Source organism: Cicer arietinum, chromosome 4, assembly GCF_000331145.2.
Source record: "Cicer arietinum cultivar CDC Frontier isolate Library 1 chromosome 4, Cicar.CDCFrontier_v2.0, whole genome shotgun sequence".
Lineage (NCBI taxonomy): Eukaryota > Viridiplantae > Streptophyta > Magnoliopsida > Fabales > Fabaceae > Cicer > Cicer arietinum.
The window spans coordinates 33,898,245-33,909,304 of record NC_021163.2 but is presented as its reverse complement, the minus strand read 5'-3'; the positions used below and the strand labels follow the sequence as shown (position 1 = coordinate 33,909,304).

Genomic DNA, 11,060 nt, shown 5'->3' with positions numbered 1-11,060 from the left:
ACCAAGAGTGAAAATTCTTGGTTATGACATAGAAGATTAACCACGGTCGCATGAACTTAATAAATGAAATTGTATCAAAAGAATTAGTTATTGATCTTCCTAAACTAAAATTTTCTATTGGTGTCTTTCAAACACATGTTAAAAAGGAAAACAAGTAATGGTGTCTTTCAAACCCAAAAAATTTTCTTCAACATCTAAACCCTTACAACTTTAGTCCACGGACTTATTTGGTGAAGGTGCAAACACGAGAAGGAGAAGTTGAATTGTGTTTGATAAAATTGATAATTTTTTGTTAATTTGATGAAGACTAGTTAGTTTTATGAGTTACTTAGATAAGAAGCAATCAGTTTAAAGGCAGCAAACAATGAAAGCATAAATAATTCAATCTTGGTTCACCATTAACTTGGCTACATCCAGTCCCCTCATTTAGAAGGTTTTAATCCATTAATTCAAATACCTTGAATTACAAAATATCTGACCTCCAAGCCAATCTTCTCAAACAGCCTGACAACCCCATACTTTTGAGAAACACAAACACCTTGACTCTAAGAAAAAACAGTCAGAAAATATTTCTAACTTGAACAAGTGTTTCTCTCTTTGAACTCTAAGATGAGTTTGAAATTTTGACGTTATGAGTTCTTCTACTCTACTATGATTTTTGATGATCTTCTTTTTCAGCCTTGAGTGTCTATTTATAGATAAAATTAGGACTTCAAATTAGTCATTGTTTAATTCTGAATTGTATCTTGATTCATAGTTTGGTCAACAATGATCTTATTTAAAAATAGTTCTGAACAAGATGTTTTTTGATAATATGTTCTTTAGCCAATTCTTTATTTGTGAATCCAATATGAGTAGTTCTTCTAGATTGATTCTGATCGTATTTTGTTTAGATTGAATTTGTAAACTCTTCATATTGATTGTGTTCGTATTTTGTTCAAATTGTTTATGCTCATATTTTGTTCAGATTGAGTTTATAAATTCTTCAAATTGATAATGTTCATATTTTATTGTAGATAAATCTTGATCAAATCTTCTTGTAAATAATTCATATCTTCATGTCATAAATCTTGATCAAATCTTGACCATATCTTCTTTTCAACTTGGTCAAAGATTTTTTTCAATCATAAATTTGAATCAAATCTTATTTTATATTTTCTTCAATCATAAATCTGAATCAAAATCTGATTTTAGATTTTTTTCAAAAACAGGAATATACTCTGTGAAGTCAAATCTATTGTTTTCGTAAAATACTTTTATTAACATCAAAACTCTAAATATAAAATCAACTTGATTTCAACATTTGGTTCTTCTAAGGACTAGAAGTTTGTGAGGTAATTACTATCTAGCTAGCAAAATTGAAACCTTTAATGCTTTTGGTTATTCTATCTATCTAGCAAAATTGAAACCTTTAATGCTTTTGTCAAATTTGCTAAAATTATTCAAAGTGAATACGGTTTGAAAATTAGATTAATAACATTTACTCATGGCAATGTACGAGGAACTAGATCAATTTCAAAGAAACCAAGTTCGGGATTTAGTTCCCAAACCTAATAACCATTAAATTATAATAAAGCTCTCTTTTTCATTTATACACTTAAAATGCATATAAAATTGTCAAATATTAATTGTGAGATGGATGAAGTATATAGATTAGAAAGTCATGTAATTGACTTTATAAATAATTTATACTTTAAGAACTAAAAGTAAAATATAGTATATTTTAGAACTAAAAAATAATATAATAGGAACTAAAAATAAAATAAAAAACTATTTTAGGAACTAAAATAAAACAAGAAGGACTAAAAGTAAAATATAATATATTTGTAACACTAAAAGATAATTTGGTTTAGTGGAACTAAAATGATACTCACTCTTTTTCTTTTTAGATAATAAATTTATGATGATAAATGATTAAATGTGCGATAAAAATAATGTTATGAAAAATAAGAAAATTCAATGGTTTCTTTCATGTATTTGAAACAATTTTTTTTTTACGTCTCCATGTATTTAAAAAAATATTATAAAGAATTTAGAAAATCTAATTAAAAAAATAAAATAAATTTAAATGTATATATTTAAATCTGTTAGTGTCGTTCTTAACTTAAAATCTTCATAACTAATTATAGTGATTTCAAAGTCATAATTTTTTAAAATTTTGTTTTAATCACCAAAAAATTATTTGATGTTAAAAGCTACAGCAACAAAAAAGAAACTCAAAAAAATGGGTAAAATGCAATTTTAATCTCCTATTAAATGTGCGATAAAAATAATATGAAAAATAAGAAAATTCAATGGTTTCTTTCATGTATTTAAAACAATTTTTTTTACGTCTCCATGTATTTAAAAAATATTATAAAGAATTTAGAAAATCTAATTAAAAAAATAAAATAAATTTAAATGCATATATTTAGATCTGTTAGTGTCGTTCTTAACTTAAAATCTTCATAACTAATTATAGTGATTTCAAAGTCATAATTTTTTAAAATTTTGTTTTAATCACCAAAAGATTATTTAATGTTAAAAGCTACAACAACAAAAAACTCAAAAAAATGGGTAAAATGCAATTTTAATCTCCTATTTTAAAAATTATTGGCATTTAATCCTTCTTAATTTGAGTTGCAATTTGATGATATGACAATCATTTAAGTGAGATGTACATGATGAAGATATGAAAAATCATAACAATGTGGAATTTAATTTTAAATTAAATAATGCAAATGTTAAAACATAAAAATAAATATTTTTTTAAAAATATCTGAAAATTTTAAAAAATATTTGTTTAAAATCTTTTTTTTTTGTTTTAAAAATTTCTGAAAAAAATAAAATAATTTAAAAATATTATTCCTTTTTTTATTTTTATAAATTTTTAATGAAAAAATAAATTTAAAAAATTATTTATTGCTGTAAAAAAAAAAATTCATCAATTTTAAAACAAAAAAGAAGTTATTTAAACATAATAGTTTTTTTTTTTAATTTTCATATTAAATTTTATGTTAAAATTAATTTAGATTGTGAAAAATTATCAGAAATATTTAAAACAATTTTATTTTTCAGAAATATTTTAAGAAAGAAACGAATTTTTTTAATATTTGTAAAAGAATTTATTTTAAAAAATTATTAAAGTGGTAGTATTTAATTTAAATTTCACATCATCATTTTTACATCACTTAAATAATTGTACATAATGACTTCAATTTTAGTCTCTATAAGTTAAAAGTATAACTTTTAATTCTTATAGAATTATCCAACAATCAATTTTAGTATCTACCAAAACAAAATATGTAAAATTGTTCTGCAACGATAAAATTTTGAGTGATTTTTTTTAAATATATTTAGAACATCATAAATAGTTCATCTAATAAAATTTAAATTTTTTTAATTTAAAATGAATTAAATATAAATATAAAAAATTAATAATAAAAATGACAAAAATATACATAGAAAAAGAATTTTAAGTTTATTTTTTAAGAAGAAATTTTTTATATATTGTAAATATATTTGCAAAAAAATTTCAAAAATATATGTTAACTTAAAAAAAGAGACTAAAACTGTATGATAAATTTAACAAGGACTAAAAATTCCATTTTTATTTTATAAGAACTAAAACTAAAATTTTTATAAAAGTATATTTAACATTTATAAAATTAGAAGATCAAGACTGTATTTAAGAAAAAAAAATGCACTCTAATTTTTAGTTTAAATGGAGTTTTAATTTTTTATTTTAATTTCACGCTATCACAATGTCAGTCTTTTTTTTAATCCCCTTCTTAACGATGGACCCCACATGGAACATGGTCGGTAGTCATCCAACATTAATGACCACCGGGGAAGTTGGCGAACACCCAACTGACTAACCTTTAATGCCATGCCTTATGCTTCAACCATATATGGCTCGCTTGCCCAATATTATTGTGAGTTGCCATTTTGTCGGATTATGTTTTTCACGTTGAATTACTGCTTCATGGTTTTTTTTTTAAATATACCATCTCATTTTACAAATTTAACTTTTACTTTTTTATGTTTTAAATTATTTTTTATTTTATAATTTTAATATAATATTAATTACTTTTTTATTAATAAATTTTTATTTATTGAAGATTCAAATCATTAATTTTTTTAATTATATACAATTAATAAGAGTATTTAAATAAATCAAACTCATTTTATTAATAAAATCAACAAATTTTCTTAACGATCCCGAAAAATCAAATCAGACAATTAAAATGAGACCAAAAATATAAAATTTTATCGATTAAATTATAGAAATTAAAAAAGTGTTAAATTTGTTAAAAATTGATATTATTTTCATAATTTTTAAGAAATAATCTATTAAAGTTTTTTACTAAAAAGATAATTAATATAGTTGAAAATTGAAATATAGTTTTATAAAAAGAACATTATTTTTAAGTACATAGGTAATATTAATTAACTTCTTAATTTAATTGCATTTTTTATTTTTCTATTTTAAAACATTTACAAAAATAAATCACTTATAAAATTTTAAATTTTTTTATCTTTTATTTTTATATTTGTTGCAATTTTAATATCAAAGCATAACTATAACCCTAAAAATATTGACTTATAATTAAAAAAATGTTGATATTTTATTCTAAAAATTATATTTTCGTTACAAATTTATAATTGAGACCATGAATCATTATTTTTTCGACTAAGAAAAGACCATTTTGTAAATCAAAATTATAGTTTTGGGTCAAACTCTTACGAAAGAAAAGTAACCACAAAATTTGATTTTAAATAGAGAAACTCTTTTCGGAATAAAATAAATACTAAAGTGCAATTAAGGCTAACTTCTGCGCATTTCAATTCCATCTTTCTCACATAATTTTAACTTTCATTTTGTTTTCATGTCTTCATCTTTTCAGCATTCCCTTCAACAAAGCCAGTTCTTCCCATTTAAAGCAATATGAATTTATGGTAACTTTTGGATAAACAAACATAACTTCGTAGTTTCCAAGAAGCAACTTCTGTTTTTGTCATTGCGTGTTTTTGTTAATTTTTTATTTATTAATTCTAGTCTAGTGATATTTATAGTTGAGTAGATCAACAATATCTAGACGGAGAAAACAAAGTTACTACAACTATTTTTTTCCTTCTTATGATTTGGAGTATATATGCTGCTTAGATATTCATCAAATAAATAGACATTATTTTTATATACATCCTTTGTTCTGTTTGAATTAAGTTCAGAGTGGGAGAAGTTTAGTTTGTTCATTTTTTGGGTCCAAAAAGATAAGATTTTGATTAAAGGATTACTACAATTTAGTATAGTTGGGTTACATTTTCATAAACAACAAAAAAAATAATTGGAAATTTCAAGCTTGTATTAATTATTGGGTAGCATTATGGGTGTGATTAGTAATGCAGATTCAAATGGATCTGTTCAGAATTGCAATAATGGTTTAGAGGAGAAGCTCGACGAACTTCGCAGGCTTCTCGGTAAGTCTAATGGCGATCCTTTGAGGATTGTTAGTGTTGGAGCTGGAGCTTGGGGGAGTGTTTTTACAGCCTTGTTACAAGACACTTATGGTCAATTTCGCGACAAAGTACAGATCAGGATATGGAGAAGGCCATTAAGGACAGTTGATAGAGCCACTGCTGAGCATCTGTTTGAAGTTATTAACTCTAGGGAGGACGTGTTGAGGAGGTTGATTCGGCGTTGCGCGTATTTGAAATATGTTGAGGCAAGGCTTGGTGATAGGACTCTATTTGCTGATGAGATTTTGAAAGATGGGTTTTGTTTGAATATGATTGATACACCAATTTGTCCTTTGAAGGTTGTTACAAATTTGCAGGAAGCTGTTTGGGATGCTGATATTGTTGTTAATGGATTGCCTTCGACCGAAACACGCGAGATTTTTGAAGAGATTAGTAAATATTGGAAGGAAAGAATTACAGTTCCTGTGATAATTTCTTTAGCTAAGGGTATAGAGGCTGCATTGGAGCCTGTTCCTCATATTATAACTCCCACAAAAATGATTAACCAAGCAAGTAAGAGTTTTATTCATCTCTATTTTTATGACTTATCTCTTATCTATGCCTTTGGCTTTTATCTTCTTATACTCAAAATGAAAGAATTTCCTCCTACATTTGAGCATAGAAGTAGTAAAAGAATGAGAAGATATTTTTCCTCATACATTTTATCATTAGAAGAAGTAAAAAGAATGAGAAGATATTTTTCCTCATACATTTTATCATTAGAAGAAGTAAAAAGAATGAGAAGATATTTTTTTTTTCTCATACATTTTTCTCCATATATTTTCACCTCCTTGGTTACTTCTATTTGTTACTTAGATTCTAGAATAAATGTGAAATAGCAACCATTGGAAGCTAGAAATTTAGTACTGTTTCGTTATATGTACCTATGAAGCACCAACACAAATACTGACATGTCGACATCAATAAAAATTTAAGAAAATATAAGTAATTGAATGTAACTACATGTCGTCTTAGTGTAGAACATCAGACAGGCCTTCAATCTGAAGTTTCAGTACTATATAGTTGTGTAGTTATTGATGCTTATTTGTTTTGTTTGAATCTCTTGTTGCACATTTCCATCAGATTTCAACTCTTTAAAATGTATGCTTTAATAGCTGGAGTTCCAATGGAGAACATACTTTATCTTGGTGGTCCAAATATTGCATCAGAAATCTACAACAAGGAGTACGCCAATGCTCGAATCTGCGGTGCTGAGAAATGGAGGAAGCCTATTGCAAAGTTTCTGAGACAACCACATTTTATTGTCTGGGACAACGGTGACCTTGTCACCCATGAGGTCATGGGTGGTTTGAAAAATGTTTATGCAATTGGTGCTGGTAAGTTTCAAATTAGTCATTTTACATGTGTAACTTGATATTACAATTTTGAGTTCTTTTTTTCCTTCCATATGCTAGCAAGTCAATTTCACTTGTTTTTTCTCTGCGCGCATCCGCCTATTAAACTTCGCTTTTTCATATTCCAAATTCCAAATGTATGACAGGAAACTCCATCTTCCCTAAATTTATGGCCATTTTTTCTGATAGTATTGACATGGTCTTAATATTGACTTCAAGTAACTGTACAAAGAATTTAGTGTACTGACTTTCTCACAATGCTCAAGACCTAAACAAATCAAGATAAAAATCATGGACAATTACATCAGATATGCTATAAAAGACTTAAAAATGACTTTTCTCTAATTGTATGAAAGGATTCTTTTCTTAAATCAGACTATTCAAACAATATACTCATGCAATTGTTTTGCATTCATACAACAGAACTGTTATTTTTATTCTAGTTTTATCAACATCAAATTTCTTATGTTATCAAACTGTGGTTGATTCCTCTCTTCTTTTTATTTACTATTGATAATATTGAAAACATAACTTGTATAATATGTATCTTCTGCTTCTTATTGATGTCAGGAATGGTAGCAGCCCTTACCAATGAGAGTGCTACAAGCAAATCTGTGTATTTTGCACACTGTACATCTGAGATGATATTTATTACTCACTTATTGGCTGAAGAACCCGAGAAACTTGCCGGACCGTTATTAGCCGATACTTATGTGACTTTGTTGAAAGGTCGTAATGCATGGTATGGACAGATGCTAGCTAAGGGTGAATTAAGCCCTGACATGGGTGACAGCATTAGAGGCAAAGGAATGATTCAGGTAGTTTTTAGTAATTTTCCATTTTTAGTTTCTTCTATACATAAATATGCATAAAATTGTGGATTTTGTGATAGAGCCTCATGCAGATTTTGGCAGCAGTGCTTTATAGTAATTTTATCTAGCCATAGTCAACATTTGGTCCATTTAAGTGCTGTCACTTTGGTCTCTGACTCAACTAAAAATCTAAATTAGTCATCGAATTATCAAAATAGTTACTGAAAGTTACAACTTACTTCCATAAAAGTCTCTGAAAGATATAATTTACGGTCAAAATAGTCCCTGACCGTTATAATGTCAGAGACTAAACTGACTAACGTTTTGATGATTCAACGACTAATTTGGATTTTTGGCTGAGTCGAGAATCAAAGTGACGTCGCACTACACTTTCAAAGACTAAATTGGTGGTTTACCCATGACATTTTATCTTCATTCAAAATCTTCTGACTAAACAAATAATGAAAGAAAATAACAATGACAGTAGTATTTATGTTTGTAGGGTGTGTCAGCAGTGGAAGCATTCTTTGAACTTTTGAGCCAATCAAGCCTTAATGTGTTGCACCCTGAAGTGAACAAGCCAGTTGCTCCTGTTGAGCTCTGCCCAATCTTGAAGACACTATATAAAATATTAATATCGAGGTAATTTTCCTGTAAATATTTGTTGGAATCTTGGATGCTTGATATGACACTCTCCTTAGTGACCTTTAAACACTTGAAATAGGATGCTCCTCAGTCTCATTTGGGTTCTGCACAATTTTTAAGAAAATAATCAGTTGTATCGATTTCAATGATAAAATGAGTTTCATTTACTTAAATATCCTTATTAATTGCAGTTAGTGAATTTTTTTGATGAGTTAAGATACAATAAATAAGAGTATATTAATAGAAAAAAGTAATTAATATTGTATTAGTAGTGTATAATAACAAATAATTTGAGCAAGATAAAAATGACCGATGAGACGTTGCTTTTGATCCCTAGAAATAGAATAATAATTGTTTTTGATCAATTAAATCTTTTTCTATTTATCCCTCTCTTCCGAAAATGATCACAATCTATGTAGCACCGACACTTAGTCGCTTCCGGCCGATATATGTAATTACATTTAATCATTCACATTTTCAAATTATTAATGGTATTTACGTGTTAGTGTTGTGCGTGTTAGTGCTTTATAGATCACTGTTGATGATCTTTTCCTACTCTTCGGATCGGCTTTAGGTCTCTCTTTTCGATATAGAGGACTAATTGTGACCATTTTTTAGGAATAAAAACAAAAAGCAAAAGTTAACGAAAATATTGAAGAAAGAAAGCAATAATTTCAATATATTTGAAGAATTAAAAATATATTTAAAGTCTTGAAGGAGTATGATTTATATTATTATGTATCTCTTTTCCCTATAGTTTAAATTTCTTTCCCATATTTATGGTTCATGTTGCATTTTTTTCAGGGAACAATCATCACAAGCTATTCTCCAAGCTCTGAGGGATGAAAATCTGAACGATCCCCGTGAACGTATTGAGATTGCACAAAGCCATGCTTTCTACAGGCCTTCACTTCTTGGACAACCTTGATTAAATATAAGGTGTATTTTGGCAAGAGTTTTTGTTTAGGGAGATTCTTCGGAAACATTTTTTGTCGGTATTAAGTATTATTATATAGGCCAATTTTAAGATGCACAAGTGAAGTAACTCTTATATCATGCTCAAAAGTTTATTTCTACCATTAGATTAATAAATTTTATCTTTTGGATCAAATGAGATATGATGAGACTTATTGATCGAATGATAAAAAATAAATATGTGCATGATGCAAAACTATCTTAAGTGTATACGTTAGACAAATCTTATTTTATAAAGTTTTGGTTACAGGTATATACAAAATGATAGGACTACATATGACTCCCTCTTTGTTCAATAGTCCTGTAGTTAGACTTCAAGATAGATCTGCAAGTAACTGAGATGGATCACTACAATATTCGTATCGTAGTCAAAGTCAATGTACTCCCTCTTTTTACAAACACAAAAGCTTAGAAAATAAAAAATGATTTTAGCTTTTGTATAAAAATACTTTATTATTTAAAGTTTAATCACAAATATAAAATTAGTTTTAACTTTAATTTTTGTAGTAGTTATAATATAATGACAAAAGCTACGGTGGAGCGTCTTTATAGATGGTTTATCTTTCGTGGATCAAGTGTAATTCAATCAATGTAATCCATACACAGTATAGGCTAGCATAACTAACTCAGTGCTGATGTGTAAGGTTGTTAGAATCAACAATGAACGTGTCAAATTTAGTTAGGCTGGCAAGTTAGTTAGGCTTGCACTATTCATTGGAAAGTTATATAAAGTTTACTCCACTTTGTAGTAAGTTAAGTTTTTAATCAATGAATAATGAATAACATTCGCTTTGTATCCACTTTGATCTTCTTCGTCTTCAAGTGCATTCGAGCTCTCTCAATTGTCTTCAATGGCGATTATGTCGAACAAGCACATCTAAATCATACAACTATAGAGACTCCATTCACGTTATCAAATACGTCAAAAGATTCGTCTAAATCTAGTTTAACTCATTTTCTCAGAATTAAAATAGATGAGAAGAATCTCTACTCTGGAGTTAGTGAGTCAATGGCATGATCACTGCACATAATCTTCATCGCTTCATATTGAATCCAAAAATTCCTTTGCAATTTGTGACTGAACCTAATCGAACTCTATAGACATGTCCTCTATCTACATTCTCTAATGGTGTCCTCCCACGCGTTCTTGGTTGCAAGCGCACCTATGAAGTTTGGGACACGATACACTAATTCTTCAATTCTCTGCTAAAAGCTCATGTGCGTCAACTTCATTTTGAACTCAGAAATACAAAGAAACTAGCAAGATCAATCACTGAATATCTGTTGCATATCAAAACAATTGTTGATTCTCTCACTACCATTAGAGACATTATCTCAAATCAGGAGCACATTGATGCAATCATTGAAGGTTTACCTGAAAGTTTTAATTTCTTTGTAATGATGGTTTATAGTAGGCTAGACACGCCTTTCGTAGAGGACATTGAAGCTCTTCTAATGGTGCAAGAAGCTCAGTTTGATAAGTTTTGTCAAGAACTTTGTCAGCCCTAAAGTGACTTTAAATGTGGCTGATATTGATGCTACGCCTAATGCTAATGTGAACACACTGTTGCGGGTCTGCTGTAAATTTTGAACAAGAAAAAGATGAAACTAATGACGATGAAGGTTGAACAAAAAAATTCTAAAGCCTATGTATCACACTAAGCTTTAGATTCGATTCGCCCCCACCAATCTATATATCTTGAATGCAAATGGATTAACCGGCGAATCCTTTTCAAGATACTTTGGAATCCTTGAAGTGGATTTTGGATTTTCT

At 28.0% G+C, this 11,060-nt stretch overlaps 1 protein-coding gene across 4 annotated transcripts; it reads left to right on the top strand.

The window, feature by feature from the left end:
• Nucleotides 1-4,787: 4,787 nt before the first annotated feature.
• Nucleotides 4,788-9,561, top strand: LOC101495780 (glycerol-3-phosphate dehydrogenase [NAD(+)] GPDHC1, cytosolic). Of its 4 annotated transcripts, none has more exons than XM_012715057.3 (6): nt 4,788-4,938; nt 5,409-6,012; nt 6,615-6,836; nt 7,425-7,672; nt 8,169-8,308; nt 9,116-9,561. In XM_012715057.3, the coding sequence occupies exons 1-6, from the start codon at nt 4,936-4,938 to the stop codon at nt 9,237-9,239; spliced, it is 1,341 nt and encodes a 446-aa protein (XP_012570511.1). In that variant the 5' UTR covers nt 4,788-4,935; the 3' UTR covers nt 9,240-9,561. The 4 variants fall into 4 exon arrangements, with proteins under 4 accessions (XP_012570511.1, XP_073224223.1, XP_004498046.1 ...); XM_073368122.1 differs by having other exon boundaries at nt 4,790-5,705; nt 5,817-6,012; XM_073368121.1 differs by having other exon boundaries at nt 4,796-4,938; nt 5,381-6,012.
• The last annotated feature ends 1,499 nt before the right edge of the window (nt 9,562-11,060 follow it).

Bases quoted from the DNA above. Each gene is read 5' to 3' on its own strand.
- LOC101495780 (XM_004497989.4), top strand. From the start codon at position 5,367: ATGGGTGTGATTAGTAATGCAGATTCAAATGGATCTGTTCAGAATTGC. The intron at 6,013-6,614 runs GTAAGAGTTTTA...ATGCTTTAATAG, and splicing joins AAAAATGATTAACCAAGCAA to CTGGAGTTCCAATGGAGAAC. The intron at 8,309-9,115 runs GTAATTTTCCTG...CATTTTTTTCAG, and splicing joins TATAAAATATTAATATCGAG to GGAACAATCATCACAAGCTA.